At 42.3% G+C, this 27,084-nt stretch overlaps 1 protein-coding gene across 3 annotated transcripts in view; it reads left to right on the top strand.

Moving 5' to 3' along the window:
- The window catches only part of MATN4 (matrilin 4), a 176,864-nt gene that overhangs the window by 91,802 nt on the left and 57,978 nt on the right, over positions 1-27,084 (top strand). For 2 of the 3 annotated variants that reach the window (XM_078652192.1, XM_078652193.1), the window contains 2 exons: positions 17,810-17,932; positions 22,844-22,966. In XM_078652192.1, the coding sequence (XP_078508318.1) occupies positions 17,810-17,932; positions 22,844-22,966 (246 nt within the window). Of the gene's footprint in view, positions 1-3,423; positions 3,547-12,343; positions 12,467-17,809; positions 17,933-22,843; positions 22,967-27,084 lie in introns of all 3 variants that reach the window. The other variant, XM_078652191.1, reaches the window with a different exon arrangement.

Here is a 27,084-nt window from a genome sequence, read left to right as displayed (position 1 = left end):
GCCACCTCTCAGAGCACCAAATCCCCATGAGGGTGGGGGTACCCACACAATGGGTCTCAACTGTGTTTTCATGAGCTGGCAGAATTGCACACAGAGTGTTAATAATTGCTGATTATGATTAAAGATCTGTTTTTCCCCCAGTGTGCAAGGGATTTGCTGCTTCACCTGAATTTAGCAATTTCAGGATTGGTTTACCAACTTGAGAGGCAGCTCCTCTCGCTACCACTGGCTTCTGTCTGTCTGCTAGCCAGAGACCTGGCAGATGACCCCTTGTCCGCTGTAGCCGCAGTGGTCATTTCCGGTCCAGCAGCCAAAGAGGTGTGGGTGGTGCATCCTCCTCCCTGAGCACTGACTTCAGCTAGAGCTAGACAAGGCCAAAAGAGGGCCGATGAGCCAGTGCAAGTACCTAATCAGCAGCTAGGAATGCCTAAGTGTCCTTGCAACCAGAGCGTACATCGAGATGACTTGAAGACTAGTAGGATCCCTTAAAACTTTTTCAAACTTCTTCTTAAATTCCCCTTAACATCCATAGCTATACTCAGCTATATTCAGCCGGTATTCATCATTTTCTGTCCCTTCCCCTGTTAATGCAGCATGACACCGCAGGAGCAACTCCAGGTACGTGCTCTCCATGGTAGAGTAAATCCACCATCTCCCTTTTTCCACCTCCGTAAGCCTTCATTTCCTCTCAAAACAATCCTGAACCTGTGAAAAAAAACCTTTGAAGAAAAAAGACTCTGCCTGACAGAAGAAGAACACATAAATAGCCATAGCTCCTGCTGATACCCAGGTACTGGAACTGCTCTCCATTGATCATGTGGTTGACCCCCTGATTGCTGCTCTAGGACCAGAAAAGCAGAACAACTCCTATATTCAAGAAATCCCTGTTGACCACCTAGGGTTGGATCCTGAAGGCGAATTGCCTGATAAAGACCTGGTGTCTATAAATAATCTCTGAGAACCTGAGGGCTGCAGAAGTAACTAAATAGAGTTTTGAGGAAAGTGTGTCTTAGTCACTTTCTCCTCCACTGGAGGACCCCAACAAGGTGCTGAAGCTTGGCCGAGGAGGGTTCATTTCATGTGGGCAAGAAAACCAGGTTTATCCAGCTTGGACCATTTTGACATGCTGAAAACTGGTTCAGTGAGACCTTGTGGTAAATATATCTGGCCTTGTGGAGCTCTGCTGGCTATAGCTTCCCACCTTGCCCCACTGGTGGCACCAAAAAAAACAACAAACCCATCCGGTAAATACTACGTCTTGGGCGAGGTGGCAAATGCATCTCTGTCTCTGTCTTTCTTTTCCTCTCTTCAAGCCACATTATGTAACAGTAAGATCAACCATAAGAGATTCATGCATTCCCAAAGTGAAGAGCAAAAGTTCCAGCTCTGGGAATACTTAAAACTATCAATGGATTTTCATGGGGTCATTCTCGACAGACCACAGGAAACATAGAATTATCTTTTAAGTATTTCTTGTGGGAGGCTGCTGCACTCCTTGCAGTCCTCCAAAACACCTACAAATTATGCTGGGGTTTCCTCTGCCCAGATTGGGACACTATCATGCACCCAACAATATTTACCTTTTCACCTATAACTTCTTCACTTCCTTTGCATTATGTTTGTGTTGCTGTCCCGGTACATCTGGGACACCCACACCTTTCTTTTTGTTGGGCCTAGCCAATACCCATTGTGGGTGCTGATGGGAGACGTACTTTATTTTGGGTGGTTGCATCGGTGCCCATCCAGGGCACCTACATCTGTAAATTTTGTTAGGGGCTGTCGAGGTAGTGCCAAGGTCCACATGGCCCCTGCCAGCTCCCCATCCAGCACCCACTGTAGGTGCTGGCAGGAGCTGGCCACTTTGCTTTTTGGTGGGTGCCACAGGGCTTCCAAGAGCCTGTATTACCCCTGGGCTTTGTGAGAGGTGAGAGATCAAAGACTGACACACAACCTTTAAAGAAAAATCATGAAATGAATCTCCATCCTTGTGTGAAAATGACAGACCTTTTTCAGCACTCTTTCAACTCTTGCGCTGCCTTGTGTAACTCTAGATTTACCAAGCAACGTAGGGCTAGCTATGTGGCCTTGGGATGCTTTGTGAATCTGATTTAAGGATTGCTTTGCCTTTGCGACATAATGTGTGACAAAAAGGCAATGAAATACAATGATAAATCTGACCCCTGTTATTTATGCCAAGAAGACAAACTAGCATTTTTTACACTGAGATTATTGTTTGGGGCCAACAGAGGGAAAATCAGAAATACGTTAATTTGCGTTTCTGAGCTCAATATGGTGTGAAGCATATAAATGGATATTTCTTAAGGTAGAAATGTGCCTATTTTTATAGATGCCATTCATTGGGCCTGTAGAGGACATTGTTGAATAGGAGCATTAGATTTGGGGTTTAGTAGGCACAATATTAGAGCTGGCATGCACCTTGATTTTTAAGGACTGCATAGATCAACAATTTCCTGAACAAATTAATTAGAAGCATAACTAAGCAAAGCCATTCATAAAATGTTTTGTTTGGCATTTGTACTTGTTATTGATGGTAAAAAGATAGTATTAGGAGCATACACTTTACCACTAATCCAGAAAGTGGATTTCTGTTGATGGTACTAGATGGAAAGAATGTTTGTACAGATGTAAGCAGTGGAAGTAGAATAGTAGCACAATACAACCCAGTATTAGAACTGCAATACCAAAACATCACATTATAATAATACAAACAACAATATATTAATAGCAACAACACACAGTAGAGGAATACAACACAACATGCAACAAGAAAACCAAAACACAAGAAATATACACCCCTCCATATGACACACAAACAAAATACAATAATTTAACACAACACAACATGAAAACAAAGTAAACAACAAAGCAAACAAAACCATAGCACAACAATGCCCTTCTGTTGTATGTTTGTGCTATGTCATTGTATTATGTTGTGTAAGTGTTGCATGTATGGTGTGACGGTTTTATTTATTGTGTTGTCTTGTGGTTGTATTTTTGGTGTGTTTTATCGTGTTTTATATGTTGTTGTTTATTGGTGTTTGTGTGTATGTAGTACAATGCTTTGTTGCTGCATTGGTGTTGGCTTGTGTATACTTATAGTTTTGTGATTCTCTAGTTGTTGTGTTGTCTTCTCTGTTGGATATTTGTTATGTTTTACTCTTAAGTTTTGTTGTGTTTTTGTTTTGTTGTTACTTTTTGTGGGATGTTTATTTGTGCTACTTTTGTGTTGCATTGTAGTGTTGTCTTTTTGGTAATGTTATAGTGTCTTATTAACACATTCCATTGTGTTATGTTTTGCTGTGGAGTGTTTTTGTGTTGTTGTTTTGTTTAGGTTGTGTTGCATAATTGAATTGTGCATACTGTAGATTGATGGATACTAGCTATATACTAGTTTTCTTTCAGTCATAGATATGTGTGCTGAAATGGATCATGGCTGTGAACACATCTGCATTAGTGAGCCAGGATCCTATCATTGTGAATGCAAACCACATTACAGGCTCAATGAAGATGGAAAATCATGCTCTCGTAAGATTACTTGATTTAGTGTGCACTATGTTTGCTAGAAGGTACCACACATTTGTGCAAACTGGCAGCAAATATGAAATTTTCGGAATACTTGGAGTGGTTTTGTCGATCCTCTAGTGATACTTGCATTTATGGTGACAGTGTTATATTGGGGCTCCGCAGTTGCTAATAGTCTGAAGAATAAGTAGCCAATATTATTGAAATCTGAGATCTCAGTTTGGATTGACATGCTTCCAAATTTATTGAAACAAGGCAGAATTAATCTATGTAGTTAATTCTCTCAGAAGCAAGATGTGTATGTGGTGTTCTGTTGTAAATTGTGTAGATATATTGAGTCTTGGACACACCTACTAGTCCTGTTACTAGGTTGTTGTTACACGTATTTACCTGTTCTATTCTTTGAGAAGAGTGGCACAGGGTGAAGAAAAAGAATTACATTTTTGTTTTATATGCTATGGAAAATGTTCTAGAGTACTCAAGATAAGACAGGCACTTCCCAATCACTTCTTCAAAACAATCATTTTTTTTTTTAAAACTAAAAATTATTATTGTCAAAGGGGAGAATCATTAAACGTTTGACATTTATAACATAGCATTTCAAAAATACATTGAATTTACATATATATCAAGTGGTTAATAGTACCTAACAAAGATTAATGCATATTGCTACAATAAGCACACAAAACCCCATAAGAAATAAAAAAACATCAACAAAGAAACAAAGTCTTTATAATTGCTTTCATGTTTCTTAATTGTACCATACTTTGATTTAACCTGGAATGCATGTGCTTCAAATGATGAAACTGTTGCCGATAGACAGCCCAATACCACTCGATCGAATGCGTTTTCAGCATCTAGCAAGAACATCTACCTATTAAATGCACACTTCCTTGCTATACCAAAAGCCATGATTGCAGTATTAACATTGGCCATGGTGTCCCTGCCCAAGATAAAACCATGTTGTTGACTCAATACTAATCCTGGCATCAGAGGTGCCAACTGATTTGCCAAAACGTTAGCAAAAATATTGGCATCTGTATTTATGATGGATATAGAACGATAAGAACGATGTTCCTCAGGTGGCTTGTCCTTTTTTAAAAAGAAAACAATATTTGTTGTATTCCATGAAACAGGCACTTCTCCACTGTCCGCTATACATTGTATACCATTGCTCAGTGGTGCCACTATGATGCTCTTTAAGACTTTATAGAACTCAATTGGTATTGAGTCATCCCCTGCTGCAATACAAGAGGGTAGCGTAGTCAGGCTTCAAGGATTACTCCATGCAGGATTTCTAGATTAAGGGAAGCAGTCTGTTCTTCATTAAAGCATGGGAGGTTGCACTCTTTTAAGTATTTAGGCAGATCTTCTTTATTAAGTAAATTGGTTTGTGCATAGAGTGTTTGGTAAAACTGGGAATATTGTTCAACTATTAAATCTGGATGCGTATGTAACGAGCCATCCTCCCCTTTTATAACCTTGATTTGACTCTTAGCTTTGTTATCAGCAAGCTGATGTGACAGCACTTTCCCGACCTGTTCCCCATATTTGTACTGACAAGACCAATGCTTGTTATAGCTAGCAGTGGTCTTTTCTTTCAGCATCCTACCCAGGGATGAGCGTTTATCTATCAGGGAAATATACAGCTGTTCCTGGTTTTGGCCCCTGTGGCGGATTTCCTCTGTGTGGTGGAAATCTAATGTGTCAATGCTAGACAAGTCGCTCTCTTGATAGCTTCCTTATTGCTGTGACATATATTGTTGGGAAATACCTCTTTATATAAGCCTTCATTGTGTCCCTACTATAAAAGGGGAGGCAGTACCCACATTGTGCAGCAAAAATTCAATTACTTTTTTGGAATGAACAAGACAAACTCACTGTCTGTCAGTGAAGACAGCGGGAATGAAAAAGGCCTCACTGATTTGTCCGCTACCTGAGGCTGGAAGGAAAGCAAGATGGGATTATGGTCAGAGGTTCTACTAGGGCAGATTCTGTATCTGCAGATAGCAGTATTTTATCTGTGACAAAGGTCATATCGATCCTTGAATATTGTTTGTTTGGGGCAGAATAATATGTATACCCTGGTAATGCAAGGTAGAGTGTCCGCCATGCATCTTTCAGACAGTGCAACTGAGCCAGCTCAAGAATTGAGCCCCTTATTTTCACAATTCTTAAAGTAGCACCCCGGTTAGTAGAATCAATGCTATAATTCATAATACACTTAAAGTCCCCCATGCTTTAAAGCTGCCCCTGCCTGTCCAATAGCTCTAACATTAACCAATCAAATACAGTGGGATCATCAACATTGGGTCCGTATGTAGTGTAAAACACATATTTTATACCCTTAATTTCAAGCTGCGCAATTGCCCATCTGCCTCGATGATCGGCAGAAAAGTTAAGAGCTTTTCACTCAAATAGTTTGTTCGATAGGAAAGCTATTCCTCTTATAGAGACACTCTGAGTTGTGCAGACAATTGTTTGGAAGACTAACTGTTTAAGCAGACCCCTATCTTTATAAGCCAGGTGAGTCTCCGTAAGAAGCACAGTATGGAGCCTATACAATTTAAGTTCCTCCCGCAGAAGCTGGCGTTTACATCCTTTGTTTACACCTGATGCATTGCAGCCAATACACCTAATTAACCCCATTGGAACTCATTATTTAATGTGTTAGCATAGTCATTGAATACCAACCTGCACTCCCTCCCCTGAAGCCTTTGCTAGGAAAAATAGCAAGTTTATATAGTTCATGCACTCTCTATTACAACCCTGTACCACATTACTTCTCACTTTCCACCCATCTCCTTTGATGTTTTCTCTCTTAAATTACCCCTTAACCACCCTTAGAACCCCCCCCCTCACCACCTGGCCCCTCTTCCCCTGAACTGAAGCCATCAAGAAGCAGAAAATAACGCAGGAGGCTTTTTCTTTATGTATGCCAGACCCGCCCCCTCACCCTGTGTCCTGAATAAGAAATCCTCCCCCCTTACACTGCTGATTAGTTGTCAGCTATCAGGGAGCACGCCACCCAAAGTACACCTACAGCACCCACAATGCATCACATGAATAGAAATAACAATACAAAAGGGAAGAAAATAATATTAGGAAAGAGGAACAGAATAGCATACCAAGAAAAAAGATAACAGTGCTTTGATAAGGTATCTAAGCTAGTCTACTATACCAATAGCTTACCTTTATCTATTTAGCAGCCTCGTGTTGCCATTGGTTTAGAACCTGCTCAAACTCCAGGTCTGTGTGGAGTATCTGAGAATGAATATCCTCAATTTCTTTTTTTGTCTGTTTATTAGCATTTTAGGTTTTCACAGTACCGTATGAACTTCAATCATTTCATCACAGCTATCTGTGCATTTCAATTAAACATTCATACACAGTATATTGTTACAAATTAGAGCCACAATGTCACAGTTTTGATGTCTCATAAGCAAAGGATAATCGCCCAAAGCCGGCTAGAATGTGGGGTGCCTAAGCGGGAAAGACTCCAGATTGGTCCATTACTGTCCACGCGTTGAGCCTTGTATATTAGCAAGATTTTGGGTGGACCTCCCTAATTTTGACTTGTATACAAAAATGACAATTATATAACAAAATTAAATGAACTTAAACAACAGCAGCTAAACCACAAACACATATTCATGCTAATCCCCTTCCCGCCTCCCCCTCCACCCTCTCGGCCCCCCTCCCCTATGCGTGCACGCACCCCAGTCGGGTCTGCACCTTAAACCTGTATGCCCCAGAGGGTCAATAATTGTACCTAACATATTATCCAGACAGGAGAACAGCCCACGGTACACTCCAACCCCCAGGAGCACCCACCTAAACCTCCGCAGCATCCACATCAGAGAATGAATATTCTCAGTAACCTTTAGGCGCACAGGATCCTGTAAAAAGACATGTGCACCCACTGCTTTTAGTGGATCGAAGAGCTGGCGCAACTTCAAGCCATAGTGTTTTTACACAGGTCCAATCTCACGAAAATGGAAATGGATTCTACCAGTATTAGGAGTAGCGGGCCGATCTTTAATATATATGGCTTCTTGCAGAAGAAAATTACCAACAAAAATATGTATTGGGTGAGGGTGTCGTGGACTGGCTTTATTTAAGAAAAAAGTAGTCTAAGAGCCCGCTGTATTTGAGAGTCCCAATCCCAGTCTGCAAGCTTGGAAAATGCTTTTTGGAATAGTTTCACAACACAAACTCAAGGGTCAGATCCTTCCTTACCAGAGGCACCCCAAACAGCCTTAGGTAGTTTTAGTGTTGCTGATTTTCCAAGTCGTCAACCTTCCCCTGTAAAAATGTTAATTGGCAGTCATGTGTTTGGACTGTTCTGGCCAAAAACGAAGTGGTCTCCTCGGTGTCGGCGACACATCGTTGTAACTCCAATACATCACACGTAAGTGATGCAAATATGCAAGTCCCCTCTGATAATGATTGCTGAATTGAGAGATTATCCACCCTGACCTGTGCATAATGCTTTTGCGCTTCTAATCTGTGATCGTGCAGCACCTGAAGGATTAGAGAAAGTGAAGGTTCTTTGATGTCAGGAGTAACCTTTGAGCAGTGGTCTCATTAGTTTCCAGGATTACTGGGGAAGAGAAACCCAGTAGTGGCAAGCTGCCCAGAGAGTGAGGGCTGTTCATCAGATTGCTAGAGGAGTTGTGCGCTTCTACGTTGGCTATGGACTTTGGGTCTTTCTAAACCATATCCAGTTTCTGATCCTGAGTTTGATGAATGAGATATCATATCCTTGACTTCTCCCTTGCAGGTAACCCATTTATGCAGAGGACTGCCAATTGGGCCCCCCTTTGTGCATGTGACAGCACTATTATATTTCTGGCTACCCTAGGGGTCAATAGCCTTTTTAAAGCTTTGAACAGATCTAGTCTTACTTTTCTTCTTTGAAGGGGAAGGGATTGTTGTTAAATGTGAGTCCTATGAGGTTTTTACTAGGTCCTGTGGAAGCTTGCCTCACTGTATAACAGGGTGGCTAAAGTAAAATTGATGTTTGTCTCATCAGCCATGCCAGTGGCCTGGTCCTGTGTCCCTTTCTGCATATTACAGTTAGTACTGGTGCTGGTTGTACCCTCGTCTGCCGTAAGCTCTTCTCCCTCAGCACCGGATACTCCTTGTGGGCCTGAGATAGGTAAGTCATATGAGGTAGGGCTGTCAAGCCTGATATCCCACTCCTTCGATGTACTTGGTGGCCCCTTGCACTGCTACTGGGATATCAGCACGTGAATCTGTACACCAGAGCAATCAGCGTTAAGCGCAACAATGTTACTAACCTCAGTCACGGTGCCCCTTGTGTTAGCTTGTGGCAGTGTCTCTGCTGTACCATTTCCATGTTTCAGGCTGCTTGCCGCATCTGCCACCTCTCAGAGCACCAAATCCCCATGGGGGCGGGGGTACCCACACAATGGGTCTCAACTGTGTTTTCATGAGCTGGCAGAATTGCACACAGAGTGTTAATGATTGCTGATTATGATTAACGATCTGTTGTTCCCCCAGTGTGCAAGGGATTTGCTGCTTCACCTGAATTTAGCAATTTCAGGATTGGCTTACCAACTTGAGAGGCAGCTCCTCTCGCTGCCACTGGCTTCTGTCTGTCTGCTAGCCAGAGACCTGGCAGATGACCCCTTGTCAGCTGTAGCCGCAGTGGTCATTTCCGGTCCAGCAGCCAAAGAGGTGTGGGCGGTGCATCCTCCTCCCTGAGCACTGACTTCAGCTAGAGCTAGACAAGGCCAAAAGAGGGCAGATGAGCCAGTGCAAGTACCTAATCAGCAGCTAGGAATGCCTAAGTGTCCTTGCAACCAGAGCGTACATCAAGATGACTTGAAGACTAGTAGGATCCCTTAAAACTTTTTCAAACTTCTTCTTCAATTCCCCTTAACATCCATAGCTATACTCAGCTATATTCAGCCGGTATTCATCATTTTCTGTCCCTTCCCCTGGTGATGCAGCATGACACCGCAGGAGCAACTCCAGGTACGTGCTCTCCATGGTAGAGTAAATCCACCATCTCCCTTTTTCCACCTCCCTAAGCCTCCATTTCCTCTCAAAACAATCCTGAACCTGTGAAAAAACACCTTTGAAGAAAAAAGACTCTGCCTGACAGAAGAAGTACACATAAATAGCCATAGCTCCTGCTGACACCCAGGTACTGGAACTGCTCTCCATTGATCATGTGGTTGACCTCCTGATTGCTGCTCTAGGACCAGAAAAGCAGAACAACTCCTATATTCAAGAAATCCCTGTTGACCACCTAGGGTTGGATCCTGAAGGCGAATTGCCTGATAAAGACCTGATGTCTATAAACAATCTCTGAGAACCTGAGGGCTGCAGAAGTAACTAAATAGAGTTTTGAGGAAAGTGTGTCTTAGTCACTTTCTCCTCCACTGGAGGACCCCAACAAGGTACTGAAGCTTGGCCGAGGAGGGTTCATTTCATGTGGGCAAGAAAACCAGGTTTATCCAGCCTGGACCATTTTGACATGCTGAAAACTGGTTCAGTGAGACCTTGTGGTAAATATATCTGGCCTTGTGGAGCTCTGCCGGCTACAGCTTCCCACCTTGCCCCACTGGTGGCACCAAAAAAACCAACAAAGCCATCCGGTAAATACTACGTCTTGGGCGAGGTGGCAAATGCATCTCTGTCTCTGTCTTTCTTTTCCTCTCTTCAAGCCACATTATGTAACCGTAAGATCAACCATAAGAGATTCATGCATTCCCAAAGGGAAGAGCAAAAGTTCCAGCTCTGGGAATACTTAAAACTATCAATGTATTTTCATGGGGTCATTCTCGACAGACCACAGGAAACATAGAATTATCTTTTAAGTATTTCTTGGGGGAGGCTGCTGCACTCCTTGCAGTCCTCCAAAACACCTGCAAATTATGCTGGGGTTTCCTCGGCCCAGATTGGGACACTATCATGCATCCAAAAATTATTTACCTTTTAACCTATAACTTCTTCACTTCCTTTGTATTATGTTTGTGTTGGTGTCCCGGTGCATCTGGGATACCCACAGATTTCTTTTTGTTGGGCCTAGCCGATACCCATTGTGGGTGCTGATGGGAGACATACTTTGTTTTGGGTGGTTGCATCGGTGCCCATCCAGGGCACCTACATCTGTAAATTTTGTTAGGGGCTGTCGAGGTAGTGCCAAGGTCCACATGGCCCCTGCAAGCTCCCCAGCCAGCACCCACTGTAGGTGCTGGCAGGAGCTGGCCACTTTGCTTTTTGGTGGGTGCCACAGGGCTTCAAAGAGCCTGTATTACCCCTGGGCTTTGTAAGAGGTAAGAGATCAAAGACTGACCCACAACCTTTAAAGAAAAATCATGAAATTAATCTCCATCCTTGTGTGAAAATGACAGACCTTTTTCAGCACTCTTTCCAATCTTGCGCTGCCTTGTGTAACTCTAGATTTACCAAGCAACATAGGGCTAGCAATGTGGCCTTGGGATGCTTTGTGAATCTGACTTAAGGATTGCTTTGCCTTTGCGACATAATGTGTGACAAAAAGGCAATGAAATACAATGATAAATCTGGCCCCTGTTATTTATGCCAAGAGGACAAAGTAGCATTTATTACACTGAGATTATTGTTTGGGGGCAACAGAGGGAAAATCAGAAATACGTTAATTTGCGTTTCTGAGCTCAATATGGTGTGAAGCATATAAATGGATACTTCTTAAGGTAGAAATGTCCCTATTTTTATAGATGCCATTCATGGGGTCTGTAGAGGACATTGTTGAATAGGAGCATTAGATTTGGGGTTTAGTAGGCACAATATTAGAGCTGGCAAGCACCTTGATTTTTAAGGATTGCATAGATCAACAATTTCCTGAACAAATTAATTAGAAGCATAACTAAGCAAAGCCATTCATAAAATGTTTTGTTTGGCATTTGTACTTGTTATTGATGGTAAAAAGATAGTACTAGGAGCATACACTTTACCACTAATCCAGAAAGTGGATTTCTGTTGATGGTACTAGATGGAAAGAATGTTTGTACAGATGTAAGCAGTGGAAGTAGAATAGTAGCACAATACAACCCAGTATTAGCACTGCAATACCAAAACATCACATTATAATAATACAAACAACAATATATTAATAGCAACAACACACAGTAGAGGAATACAACACAACATGCAACAAGAAAACCAAAACACAAGAAATATACACCCCTCCATATGACACACAAACAAAATACAATAATTTAACACAACACAACATGAAAACAAAGTAAACAACAAAGCAAACAAAACCATAGCACAACAATGCCCTTCTGTTGTATGTTTGTGCTATGTCATTGTATTATGTTGTGTAAGTGTTGCATGTATGGTGTGACGGTTTTATTTATTGTGTTGTCTTGTGGTTGTATTTTTGGTGTGTTTTATTGTGTTTTATATGTTGTTGTTTATTGGTGTTTGTGTGTATGTAGTACAATGCTTTGTTGCTGCATTGGTGTTGGCTTGTGTATACTTATAGTTTTGTGATTCTCTAGTTGTTGTGTTGTCTTCTCTGTTGGATATTTTACTCTTACGTTTTGTTGTGTTTTTGTTTTGTTGTTACTTTTTGTGGGATGTTTATTTGTGCTACTTTTGTGTTGCATTGTAGTGTTGTCTTTTTGGTAAAGTTATAGTGTCTTATTAACACATTCCATTGTGTTATGTTTTGCTGTGGAGTGTTTTTGTGTTGTTGTTTTGTTTAGGTTGTGTTGCATAATTGAATTGTGCATACTGTAGATTGATGGATACTAGCTATATACTTGTTTTCTTTCAGTCATAGATATGTGTGCTGAAATGGATCATGGCTGTGAACACATCTGCATCAGTGAGCCAGGATCCTATCATTGTGAATGCAAACCCCATTACAGGCTCAATGAAGATGGAAAATCATGCTCTCGTAAGATTACTTGATTTAGTGTGCACTATGTTTGCTAGAAGGTACCACACATTTGTGCAAACTGGCAGCAAATATGAAATTTTCGGAATACTTGGAGTGGTTTTGTTGATCCTCTAGTGATACTTGCATTTATGGTGACAGTGTTATATTGGGGCTCCGCAGTTGCTAATAGTCTGAAGAATAAGTAGCCAATATTATTGAAATCTGAGATCTCAGCCTAGCTGATACCCATTGTGGGTGCTGATGGGAGACATACTTTGTTTTGGGTGGTTGCATCGGTGCCCATCCAGGGCACCTACATCTGTAAACTTTGTTAGGGGCTGTCGAGGTAGTACCAAGGTCCACATGGCCCCTGCCAGCTCTCCAGCCAGCACCCACTGTAGGTGCTGGCAGGAGCTGGCCACTTTGCTTTTTGGTGGGTGCCACAGGGCTTCCAAGAGCCTGTATTACACACATGGCTTTGTAAGAGGAGAGAGATTAAAGACTGACCCACACTCTTCAAAGAAGAATCATGACCTTAATCCCCATCCTTGTGTGAAATTGACATAACTTTTGCATGAATACATAGGGACATAAACACACACACACAAATAGACACTTGTTCTTGCTTTTCAGATGCTAATGTTACCACAGTATTGCTGTTTTTTATTTTTACCCATCTTAGGGGTACTCGTTTTACCAACTTTAGAAGGATGAAACGTAAAATTGGTTATATGAGATTTAAACTTATGATCTTCAAGTTCGCCACACATTTCAACTGAGGCAGCGTTATCCCACTGAGTTATCTTACTATGCCAAGCGTATCTGCTTTTAGAGAAACCACTGCATTTGTATGACATGCAATATAAATGCCTATTCTTATTATAATTATTCCATTAGAACAATAACACATATAACATACATTAAGCAGACGTGTTTTGTTCCTTATCTGAAGGAAGGATGTGATCTTACTCTTAGCAATTTCTTCTGTCACTCGTTGTCATATGCATATTATCTTTGGAAAACAATGTACTATTTCATAAAGCTTGAGAATATATATATTGCTTTTGGATTCCTGTTAGCACCACAATTAGCTTTTGAAATTACAAAGGAATGTATTCTGAGCATCCAGATGTGCTCCTTTGGAACTCCCATACATTTGACAAGCCACAAGTACCAACAATACAACTGACAAAGGCCGTCAAATATTCGGACATTTATGTCCCTGCTGATGATTTAGTCAGGGGACCCAAGGTCACATTATATGTTGTGAGTACTATGACTTATTTTATTAGTGCCCATATCACATAAGTGTGAGAAGTTGGCCTGGCATATGATGTCCACTATTCTAGTGGGCACCTTGCACCAGTCCAAATGACCCTTACTGATGGCAGGTTTAAGACAACCTTATAGAAAGCTATCCTAGTGGTAGCTATGGAGAGCAGCCTTCAGACTAGGGGCCAGATGTAGGTCACCAAATACCGGTCGGTAACGGCCGATTTCGGCCATTACCGACCAGTATTTGGTTTGTGACATGTAGGGGGCCTAAAATGTACTGATTCGGTAAAATACCGAATCGGTAAATTTACCGAATCGGTAAATCTCGATGTAGGTGGCACTGAAAACAGTGCCACAGGCCCTTAAGAATTTGTTATTTACCATCAAATACTATTTGATGGTAAATAACGAATTCCTGTGTACATGCACATCTGTGCATGTACACCTGTGCCATGTGGCACACATACATGCCCTAAGGGCATGTATGTTTGTCATATGGCACACAAGCCTGAATCAGGGGTGCAACAGGGTGTCAAAGTGACACCCTGTCCCCCTTGTCAATTCGGTAATTTTACCGAATCGGTATTTACCGATTCGGTAATTGCCGAATACTACTGATTCGTTAATTCATTCAGTAAAAATACCTACATAGCATTTACAGGTTTGTAAATACCGAATCGGTAAAATTCGGTATTTACGAATCGGTAAATACTAATTACCTATATCGGGCCCTAAGTCTTGAAGGAATGTAAAGCAGCATGTTTTAATAGTCTTTAATCTCTTCAATTATCAAATGAAAGAGCACCACACCAGGTATATATCAATAATATATGTATTTATTCTAAACACAACCCCTCTAGTCTCTTTATGAGGCTAGAGGCAAAAGTACAATACAAGAACTTTAAATAGCACACACTAAATAGCACAGTATAAGTTTTGCCCTAGGGGCCTCACAAACCATATACTAAAATAGTGGTATAAGAACCACATGAGAGATAGAAGTGAGGCCTAGGGCCTGTAGAACCGCTGGGGCAACCAGGAACCACCCAAGGTTGGGACGCAGGAGACCCACGGGGATGCGTGCAGTGACTAAACTCAGCCGCAAATCACCATAGACTTCTATGAGGAAAGTTTAAGTTACAATTTTACAGTTTAAGGACACTTAGGAGTGGACTGCGGTGAAACCCCTTTAGACTGGGACACTTCGAGAGTCAAGACACATGGGAGCACCAGAGTACTCGTGTTACCTCACCCAGGGAAGCCGGGTGCATAGGTGTCTTTTCGTTTCGGGTTTCGTCATTTATTCCAATGGAGAGCTGCGAAGAAGTGCTGCAGGCGACCAGAGGAAAAGTGTCTGGGTGGATCCAAGGGTGGGCCGGAGATCTGAAGAACCTGAAATCAGAGGGGACAGAGCCTGTGTCACTAGCCAGTGACCAGGATGGCAACAAGAAGATGCCAGCCGATGTCGGGTGCTTTCAAGTGAAGTAGGTGAAGCTTGACTCTTCAGCCACGAGGACCAGGAGGCGTCGACAATGACCAGGAGCTGGTTTCGAGCTGTCCCACAAAGTATATCAAGTGCTGCAGCGTCGGAATCCGGATTGGAACCAACAAGCCTTGGCAACAGCAACCCACGTAAGAAGCAAAGATTGGCTTTGGTGCAGACCAGCAAGGTCTGAGGGACTCACCCTTTGGAGTGCAGTCAGAGCACGTCTGGAGCAACCAGGAAAGCTCAAGAAACAAAGGATTGTCCTTTGTGGGGACCCACTAGCCAACGGACTAGAGATCGCAAAGGAGCCTCAAGCTGCGGTGAAGAAAATGGGCCCACGGAACACTCGTGGAGTGTAGGCCTCTCAGCTTCGATCCAAAAGGTGCTCGGAGCAAAGGCAACAAACAGTACAATACACAATTTCGGGAAACTTCGGGAAGTAGGTGCACTTGCAAACTTGCATGATGTCCAGGAGTTCCGGTCCCAAGTCTCTCGTGATAACTACATGTCTCAGCTTTGCTGTGGACTCGTGTCAGCCTCGGAGATGTCTGGAAGTCCATGTTCTGTGTCGCAGATTCTTCGGGATCCAGTGGGAGCCTCAAAAATACAGACTGGCAAGATGCTTCTTTGGTGCCTGTTTGAACAGGGAGGTCACTCCTTGACCCCAAGGGAGATTTCTTCCATCTTCCAGTCAATATGGAATGTCGAAGGTCCAGGATTTTGTCTTCAGAGTTTCGTCCAGGGTAATCTAAAGTCTCTGTGACTGGGTTCCTATACTTATACTAAGTGTAGGGGATGGACTAACTCTAGGGTCCCACCTATGGGAGGACCTCGAGAGGGGTGGTTACACCCCTTCCCCTTTGTCCAGTTTCGCACCAGAACTGGGGCTGAGTGTCCCAGCAACCGGTTTAAACTGGGAAATGCATGGAGCACCTCGTGTGCCCCAGGCAGTGTCCGAAAAGCATTCACTGAATGCAACCCACCCTGCCCCAATACACTAAATACTGTCTGGGGAGGTGCTAGCACCTCCTTGGGCAGGAAACCTATTGTCCAGGCCTCCCCTGCCGGAGTTTCATCCAGCAGCAGGAGGTCAGACTTGTGTCTGTGGCAGCATAATCCATTTTGTGCTGCTGAGGCTCTTGTAAACATTTACCGGGTAAGTAAGTGTGTACATGTCTTTTCCCTCTAGAAGGGTGGAATGCTACCCCCGCTGCCAGAACTGGTGGGGTGGGGGGGGGGGCTTAGTATTCCAAAGTGTTTGATACCAAATACAACATGTTTTGATAAAGCCAAACCAAAGTTAGCATTAACCGCGAGGATTATAACGCACTTAAGAGTATATGGTATGGCCATATCTCAGAACAGCTATAAGGAAGAGATTCTGAAAACTGCAGAGGGGCTCAGCTCATGCTAGGGCACCCTCTCACACAAAACCAAGCACTCTGCCTTCAGGATTGTCAAGGCCTGCCATAGGAGTGACTTACAGGTTAATATGTGTCTGTTTTAAATGGTGGATATAGGTATACTATATCCCAGTAAGGGATGCTTACACCACCTGGTAGGCCTCTGGGGTACCTATGCCCTTGGTACCTAAGGTACCATATACTGGGGGCTCACAAGGTAACTCAGTAACCAATTTGGTATGTACCTAATGTACAGGGAATCCATTTTAGAGAGAAAGCAGGTAGACTGGGGCCCTGAATAGCAGGATCCCAGTCCAACTAAGTCGAAAACCAGCAAAATACCAGGAAAAAAGTGGGGGTAACCATATAGTCACATTCCACCTTCCTACAAGTTATTTGTGTCCATTGAACATTTTTCTTAAAGAAAGTAATACATTTGAAGGTTATCATTTTATTATTAGTATTGAGTTAAGATCTGAGTGCATATACATTCATGCTTTAGTGGATTATATATCTGTGACATGGGTTCGTGCTCCATTGCTTATTGTACCTGGACTAAAAACCCAAAGACGTGCAGAAAACTACCATAGCCACAACTTAGTTTTGCAATTTCCACAACATTTGCTAATTGATAATGTTAGTTTTATTCTTGTTATATTGAATAATAACACACACTGCAGTGTTGTCTCCTTCCAAATAACGGGTGTAAGCTAAAGACAAATAGTATACATGCAGAGGAGTCTGATTTTAATATGTTCATTATGATCATTGTTTAGTGTGGCGAGGAGTCATGACTCACAAGAGGTAAAGTCTAGAGTTTGTCATGATGCACTCGCCTGAAAAATGGTAATAAATAGTGCATTATGCTACATTATATAATGGTGTATATACCATGCTATTTTTTCAGGAGTAGAATTGATAAAACAGCTAATATAATCTCATTACGTAGGTTGTGAGAACATGGCACATGCTATCTTCTCTACAATCAAGGGATGGCTTTTGTTTTCCTAATGACACTCAAATTTGACAACCTTCATATTTCATGTGAGAACACATATATAAGTATACATGCATACAGTAACTGGGTCACATTTAATGTTATACACATGGCAGAAATCCGTTGTTGAGATTCAACTGTTTCAAACATTTAATGCATTTTGAATCCCTGATGGTATGCTTCTGCATTCTGTCTTTCAGCAATAGATATGTGCACTGAAATGGACCATGGTTGTGACCACACCTGCGTCAGTGTGCCAGGATCCTATTACTGTGAATGTAATCCAGGATATCGGCTTGGAGCCGATGGAAAATCATGCTCTCGTAAGGTTACTTACTGTATTTAAGCTGTTCCATAGAAGTGTGATGTTCTGATTTCACGAAGTGTACACAATTATGTTCAACATTACCTTTTTCAGAGGTTGACAACAAGGTTTTATGTCTAACTAAACAAATCATTATAAACGAATGCAATAACCACAAATCAAACATGAAGAAATGACACAATGAAAAAAGATAATAACAATGTAAATTAATTAAACACATTAAGTCACAGTAAACAGTCAACATTTTTAGGAATAGTAATGAAACTTTGGTTAGCATTTTATGAATTTACTTGCAATTATAATTTTTGGTGATGATGATGAAAAGGTGGACAGTGTTGAAAAAAAACATAGATAAGGTTATATTTAGGTTTAGAAGTTGAATAGTATTCATAATGTGCAAACAAATGCCAGTGCAGCAACAATTAAGAAGAGCAAACCATAAGAAATACATAAGCCACATAATAAAAAAGACTTAAACAATAACATAAGCAAAAATAAAGTAAAATTCCGTAACTAACATAAAAATATAACAGCATGGGCTGGATCATAGTAAACTTTTGACTGCCACTGTTTAAAGTCATCACCACTGGTGTTTCTCTGAGTTCAGCCCTAACCAGTACTTTATTCTATGTGTATGTTTCACCCCTGGCTAATCATATTGGCTCATTCGTTCTCAGGTTTTTTACTTATGCTGACAATATGCAAATCATCCTTAGCTTAGAAAGGGACCAACCAACACTTTGGAAGCAATATAAATCCTGTCTTTGTGTTATTGCTGCCTGGACGTTACTCAGCTAACTAACTCTGAATGCAGGGAAGGCTAAAGGGCCATATGTATCAAGCATTTTGTGAATCGCAAACGGCCTTTTTGCATGTTTTGGTATGTATGAAATATTCGCAAAATAAGGAACAGCAAAGATTTGCGATTCCTTATTTTGCCATAGCATTTAAGGAATCGCAATTTTGCGATTCCTTAAATGCTATGTATGTAGCATTTTTGGGTTGCGAATTATGGTTAAGAATTCGCAAATTACCACCAACTTGTAGTTGATGGTAACTTGCGAATTCTTCAAAAAATGCACAATTTAGCATTTTTGAAGGTGGCATGTGATGCACACACATGCCCATAGGGCATGTATGTGCGCCATATGCACACAATGTACATTTCAGGGGTGCAGCAGGGTGTCTTTGAGACACCCCTGCACCCTTGAAATAATTCTCAAATTGCGATTAGCAAATTGCGAATTCGCAATTTGAGAATTATTTCGCAATCACTCCTATGGGCCTCCTGGCCCATAGGAATGCATTGGAAATTATTCCTTAATTGCGAATTCGCAAAATGCGAATTCGCAAATAAGGAAGATTAAGGAATCGCTAAAAAATAGCTAATTTCTTCATACATACCATTTTGCGATTCCTAAATAGCGATTCCTTAAAAATCGCTATTTAGGAATCGCAAAAGCGTTTGTTGATACATATGGCCCAACGTTTTTTAGGGCCTGAGTACAAGTTTGGCAGTCCATCGGATTGTCAAACTCGCAGTGGCGTTGCGGGAATCCCTGCACTGGCGGTCCGACCGCTGCATTATGAGTGCGGTGATACCAAAACCACAGGACCACCACAATCGCTGGGGATCCGTGATTCCTCGGCTGTGGCGCAGCGGTCTGGCCCAGCAAATTGCTGGGGGTTCCATTGTGGCACCACCAAGCATTTTACGAGTTTCATAACAGCCACAGTTTTCATGGCAGTGAGCCCACCAAGAAAAATGTGGCAATTAGTAAACTAAGGGGGCCTTCAGGGGATGCTACCTCTGGGCCAGGGGATGCATGCAGGGGGACACATGGCGTGCTCTCCCTGTCTGCATGCACCCCCAGTACGTGCATGACATAGACTTCGCAGTCCATGCTTTGCAGCAACGTGCTTTTGTGCTCCCATTGCGGTGCCTTTCTAACAGCAGTGTGGGAGCAGGGCGGTGGTGTGGCAGCCTACACTCTCACCGCCAAACTCGTAATCAGGCCCTAAGACTTTGATAACTCTGCCTTATGGTATTTTGATTAGTGACCTGACATGTCAGGGCTCCCTCTACTTCCTTCTGAGACTGCTGATATTCTTGCCATTATTTTTGATATGCAGTAGTACTTTAAAGCTCATATAAACAAGTGTTCAGCTACCTGTTTTCTAGTAAGCATCATTAGGAGCATGTTGTCTTTCCTGCCCATCTCTTCCTGAAAAGCTCTGGTATACGGGTTGGATTGTTGCAGTTCCTTGTTTTTCCAAGCTACCTGACCAAAAGACACCAACTAGTTCAGAAAGTTTCTACCCGTCTGATTCTAGGCCTAAGTAAGGGTATACAAATTTCACTCCATATCTTGCTCTTCTCCTTTGGCTCCCTGTTGACAAATGTAGCCTCTTCGAAGTGCTTTCTTTCTGCCTCAAGGCTATTTACAATTCATCTAATCACAGTTAAAAGGCCTCTCGCTTCACTAAATACAAAACATCTAGGATTTTACAATCTGACTCTCTTCATTTAGTCACTGCATCTAAGATTGAGAGAAGTAGAATGGATGCTGGTCCTTCGTGTAGTTACGGCTAAAGCATGGAACACCCTCCCTTTTTAGGTCGAGCCTGTAGCAGCGCGCATGCACTGCTCGGGCGGGACTTTTTGTAAGGGGCTTTGAAAAGCTCACCACACGCTCGTGCGTGTGGTTTTGTTTTCGTCACAGGCTATTGGCTTTTGCTTCTGTTTTTGTAAGAAAGACAGCACGCAATTGGGCAAAGGCAGGCGCATGTCCTGCCTTTGCTCCACCCACGGCCTATTGCTTGCGGTTAATCACACAGGCCACATCTGTTTTCAATTATCGTGCACAGATGCGTGCGCAATAATGCAAAACAGATGTCTCTCTGTGGCGAGCGCGCACCACTCGCATGCTTGTTTTAGCTTCCTAATTCACTCCTCTATCTGCCATATCTGCATGCTGTCCTACCTGCACTGTCCTGCTCTGTCTGCATTGGTCACTTGGTGTGTGGGTGGGTGCATGCCATTTTTTTTAGGTAACTACCAGGATGATGTATATGTTCTCCCAAAAGCCTGACATCCTGGACTTTCGTTGGGCACATCTATCAGAGGGAGCACTTCAGCACCAAACGCCTGTGGTCTCGTACTTCTTATGGGGAGTTGTTGGGTAGCAGCTGCATGTTTATAATCTATGTAACTTCACAACTGGAGTGGCGTAGAATGGGCGTCTTGGTTGGAAGAGTGTATGCAGCTTTTGCGAGGGTAGTGTTGACACGCCTGTAGGGTTTGCTCTGCTTGTCTCTAACCTGCCATGTTTCACTTTCCATTGCAGTGTGTCTCTCTGTTCTTTACGCTCTGGTGTGTTTCTGGCAGCCTGCCCTTGCACTGTCTGAGTAACACCAGTGGGGTCTCTCCACATGAGGTGTAACTCGGGGGCTGTCTGCCTAGGCGACTGTCACTCCCCCCCTCTTTAGTCCGCTGCCAGTCCCAGAAGTCCAGTCGAGCTCCTGCTTATTCGCTTCAAGATTGGGCCATTTGTGCTGAACTGATCGGAGGTGCTGTGCCCCCCGCCACACACCCACCGTTCAGCGGCCTACACAGCACTTAGTACCACCGCTTTGTTGTGAAGTGCCCTTAAAAGAACGACTTTCAATCGATCAATTAAATTACACTTTATAATCGACCTCCCAAGGATGAAACGCAGATTTGCCCTGTCAGTAATGGCAGCAAGCGCTTGATTTGCTACCTGGAAGCGTTGCTACAAAATTTGCTTTAAAGAAGGGTGTGAGGCCTCAGTGAACGATCTATCTGCGTTCCTTTTGTGTGGGGGAGCTTTCAAACGAGTCCACAAAAAGCTAGGTTAGATTGCCAACTTGACCCGCGTCATCTTCAGAGCGCCTTGATTGAGCGTGGCTGTCCGCCAGGTGCAGGAGCGTAGGTGGCTTCGGTTTCGGGGGTAATTTCTCAATAGCACAGCCGCCTCCCATCATCCTGAAATCACATGAGGTATTAGCTGGCACCATAGGGTCTCTCGGATCACATTCCAAGCTCTTATTCCGGCCCCACGAGTCCAATCACGTGATGATGTCCCGACTCGCCCCCTACCCTCAAGCCCACTTTCCTTTCTTCAGTTCACATAATTTGCTTGATCATCGGCCTTGTGACCTTCACTCCCGGGATGCCTGGAGTGAGTTGGGCGTGAATACTTCGAGTTTTACATTGATCTTGAAATCGACTCCGCAATGTTGCTCAGCTGACGTGCGTGTGGTGTCTGCAGGGATGTGTTTCTAAAGGCTTCTGTCATCTACTTCTCTACAACTGAGAAATGCGCATATGGGTACTGTAATGAATTCTTTAGTACTGTGTCTACGTCTTGTTTCACGCAAGGCCTATGCATCTTTGTTCTGTACTTTGGATATTTAAGTGCCAATAACATTGTTGAACACGAGAAATATGCCATATGAGACTCTGTATGAAATTGATAACAAGCATTGGCATAGCCAATAGTTCTCGCCTTTTGGACCTTATAAGTGTTTAGCCTTGCAACAGTTGATGTTGTTGCACCAAGGATATTGTTCTGCATAACTAAATACTTATAATGTTCCAAAGGCGAGACCTATTGGCTATGTCAATGCTTGTTTTTCACTGCTTTTGTCTAGCTGTTGGCTAGGATCATTCAATTTCAGGTTAGTGCCAGGGCGTTTCTTTTTTAGGCAAATTTTCATTCGTACATTCATATATTCATTCCTTCAGACTGGGGACAGAGGGAAAATAAGAATAACGAGGAGCAGGTCCTCAGCAAGCACCTTATAAAACAATAGAAAAAACAGTGCTAATTTGTATTTGTAAACAAAAGAAGTACCAAAATAATGTATGTGCATGTCGCTTTTCCAGCAATCGACCTTTGTGCCGAAGGCAAACATGGATGTGAACATATTTGTGTCAGCTCTCCAGGCTCATATTTATGTCGCTGCCGTGCCGGTTATTACCTCAATCAAGACAAAAAGACATGTACAAGTAAGTTATTTCAAGTATACAGCGCTGATTTTTATGTTCAGTAGTGTACTGGGTTGCTTATTCAAGACATTATCTTCACTTGTCTTGTTGCTTTTTTATCACTGTGCACTTTGGAGTAGGATCTGTTTTTTTTGGAATGTGACAGGTCTTTAGAAGGACAAAAAAACAAGCATTGGCAAAGCCAATAAGTCTGACTTTAAACTGATAATGAACGCAAACAAAATGTGTGCATACCAGTATTTGCATGCATTAACACATGAAAGCCAGTCCCTTTCACATTGCCAATGCCTATTTTAAATTACAAATTACAGAGATTATATTTTAATATTGTTGATGGGGACATGGAAGTGGTCCAGAAGTGAGTCTGCCTTGTTAGAAAAGATGGTAGTAAAGCAGAGAATGCTTCATCCTGCTCAATGCTAACAGAGAAAAAGTATTTGAAGTACTTGGCATCAAGCAAATCTTGGTGTGGCCATGCTGTAAGGGCCAGAATTTTAGTTGTGTCAAACTTTTGATGTTAGTGAAATGGAATCTCAAGAGTAATACGGGATATGAGAAGTGTAAAAGGCCTGCATGCACATTTCGGCTATTTACATCTGCAGCAAGTCAGGCTCAAGCTCACATGTATGGCAAAGAAATAAAAAAAATTAAATTGCATTGGTGTTGAAAGAATCAAACCCTGCCAGTAAGAAAGATATGTATTTAAACTGTGATATGCAAAGAGGAGTTTATGTTTAATCCGGCAAATACTAATAAATCCACTAAAACAACTGCATAAGCAAACAAACCTTTCGAAAACATCCTTCTCTCAAACTGAAAACTGATAATTGAGCTACTGACATAAAAGTAATTAGCAAGCAAATCTAATAGTGACTCCCAACGACTAGCAGGCAAGGAGAGGATTGTAGTGTTGTGTAAATAAAGAATGACTGAACTCTTTTGGTTTCTGATGGACTTCAAAGATCTGTGACATAAGCGTTGGCGGGTAATGAAGTGAATGCAAGTTTACAATGTTTAGTTCTTGCTTATATTCTATTCTGAAGAATAAAGATATGTCTAGCTTCTCTCTGTGTGTGGCGTAGTCATTGGCGAGTACCCAGGTTAAGTAGGATGCTATAACTGGTAAAGAGTATGGGATAAGTAACATGTAGGTTGACAGCGTTCTCCCAGGGAGTTTGCCGTGGTCCAAAAAACTGCTTGTGCATGCCACATGTGCCGCAGAGTCGACACTGGCACTTATGGAGTCTCCGCGCAATGCCATCCTGTGTAAAGCTTGTACGAACAAAGAAAGCATCCCTCAAAATCTACCCATCGGTGCCTGAGAATCAAATGAAAAGGACGCAAACAGAGGTACTGCACTTCTATGCAAATTAATGTTATATGTCATTCGTAGTGATAACGCCAAAGACAGATGCAATCAGGTCTTGAAAAACAGTGTATGGTGACAATCAAGTACAGGTTAAACTGTAATCTGATGTGCTATGAAGCAGTGATAAACCAGGTAGTTACAAAAAGGCACTTAATCACAAAGCCAATTAAATATCATAGCATTATCTCCTTATCAAATCATCAGTCATCAGAGCACCGCCTCCTGTGGAGTAGCCCATAGGGAGAGGGCTGGGGTAGTGCGTTCAGAGATGTACATAAAAGAAATGGCCCACCACCAAAAACTGCTGAGTGGGGGTTAGAAAAAATCTACACATTTCCATTAAAATAAAGAGCTCCAATGGAGAGTAAGGGTGGGGTCAAAACTTCTCCACTGTCAAGGTTGACCATAAAGCCAGCACGTAACAAGGCAAGGATGGTTTGCATGAGCAAGTTCACCAAAAAGCATTGGAGAGACCACTGTTGTCCACCAATAGTTATACTGCTGCTACCTTCTTTAACCTACCATTATTATTTGAGACTGCCAAACAACATTGGGGAGAGGATGTAGCCTTACAGCTAGAGCGGTCGACCTTGAAGCTGAGGAACCGGGTTCGAGTCTCGGCAGGGACGCTCAACATCTTGTGATCCTGGGAAAATCACTAATCTCCCCATGCCTAATAAAAATGAATATGTACTCTGTAACAAAACTGGTGTTCATGTAAAGTGCTCTGATACTGATATCTTCGGGTCGAGTTTGCTCTATATAAAAGTCTAAAAAATTAAAATTAAAAAACACACAATATTGGCAGTAGATGGACTGCTTGGATAGAGGCTTTTCAGGATTTCATAGATGTAATTGAGGAAACATGAAAAAAAGATTATCAAGTATCTCAAGAACATGGCTGGTGAAGGGGTAAAAGAGGCCAAAAAAAAGATACCACAGGATGGTAAAGTAACATACAAAGCAGCCTTGAATGTCAAGTTCAATCTAGTGCCAAATGTAGATTTTGAATGATATATCTTCAGTCAAGAATGCCAGAGAGTAGGTGAAAATGTTGACAAATTTGGTGAGAGCCTGGATCTCCTCATAAAGCACTGTAAGTTCAATTAATTTAATGATGAGGAAGCTACATGCCTCAGAGTGATAGATGGATGTCTGTCAGATTCTTTTTGACGATGAATACTGATAACAGGGCCAAGCGGTCACACCAACAGAGGTAAAACGACACCAAACGAATTTGATTACTATCAAAATCATCATTAAAAAATCCCACAGTGTAGGTTTCAAGTGAAAATATGCACCCGTCCGCGCCTGGCCTGTGCCTAGGGCCAGAACCCCTGCACCTGATGTTGGCAAAGTAAGGAGCATTTCTTACACAAGTGATGAGTTACACAGGCTTAAGGTAAAACCCTGCTGTCCACTTTTAGACTTGTAGAAAGAGACTAAGCAGTGTGAGCACTGCCATTTGCCGCTCAGCTCTACGAAAATAAAAGCGCTAAAATCGCTCTGTACCTCCTCATGTAAGAAGTGCTCCAAGGTCTTCAAGGCAGTGTTAATTAATACACAATCATTAGTGAAACACAACACGGAGGTAGCTGAATTGATCGAGTCACATAAACTCGATTTGGCATTTATCACAGAGACATGGGCAGTAGGTGCCTCCGATTCTGATATTGCCCTAGCACTACCAGCAGGCTAATCTGTCATTAGAGCTGACAGAACGTGGAAGCTGGGGGCTAGCAATTGTTTTTAGAGAAGAGCCTCAAGCAAGGGGTTTTGCAGTGGGAAGCTCCCATGTTTGCAAACTGTTAGCCTTTTAGATTTCACTCACTAATAACTATACATTAAGAGGTCTTTTGATTTATAGACCTTCAAGGGCATGGACCCCATTGCTACAGATATTAAGCCCTATTTTAGAATCCAGTCTGGATAGATTAGACTTCACAATTCTAGGGGATTTTAACTATCATCTAGAGAAAGTAGCAGACAATAACATTGCCTCATTGGTCGATGCAATGGCCGGGCTCTCCTTGGATCAGACTGTTAAACAGGACACACATGCGGCCGGGCACACGCTAGACTGGATTTTCTCCCCTAACCCTAACCTTAAAATTGTTGATATAATGCCCGTTCCATGGTCAGACCTCAAAGCCATCTTGTTTTTTGTAACTGTGGGTCAGTGGGAGCCAGTTCACACAAACGATCACAGGCTAGTTACCGACCGGGATTGGGCCACTATCAATGCTCCTACGTTACAGGAATTACTACTCAGGACTAAACCTGAACCAGCACCAGACAGCAATCTAGCCGTTGATAGGGTATCCTCCTGGAACAAAACAGCGGTCAATATTGTAGCCCCGATTAAAAGTATCATTCCCAGAAGAAAAAAGCCATCAGAACCGTGCACAAAAACAAGTGTGCAGAAGTGAAGAAAGAAAATGGAGAACTAACTATGACCAAAGTACGAAAAGTGATTATGCACGAACCTTGGCAGATTACAAAAAATTGGTTATAGGGGAAAAAAGGAACTATTTTACAAAAAAACATAAGTGAGGCCAAGAACTCTAGCAGGGAGCTCTTTGTGACAGTTAAAAAACTAGCAAATCTCCCTGCTGTGAAACTGATGGAAAGTAGCATAGAACTTTGTAACACACTAGGACAGTTCTTCGTAGATAAAGTCACTTCAGTGTAGTAATCTTTTAAGACTAATAATAACCTCAATGCCTTAACTAAGCACCCTACAGGATAT

Source organism: Lissotriton helveticus, chromosome 7 (assembly GCF_964261635.1).
Source record: "Lissotriton helveticus chromosome 7, aLisHel1.1, whole genome shotgun sequence".
Lineage (NCBI taxonomy): Eukaryota > Metazoa > Chordata > Amphibia > Caudata > Salamandridae > Lissotriton > Lissotriton helveticus.
The sequence above is the reverse complement of the archived record's forward strand: the minus strand, read 5'-3'. Positions and strand labels throughout refer to the sequence as shown.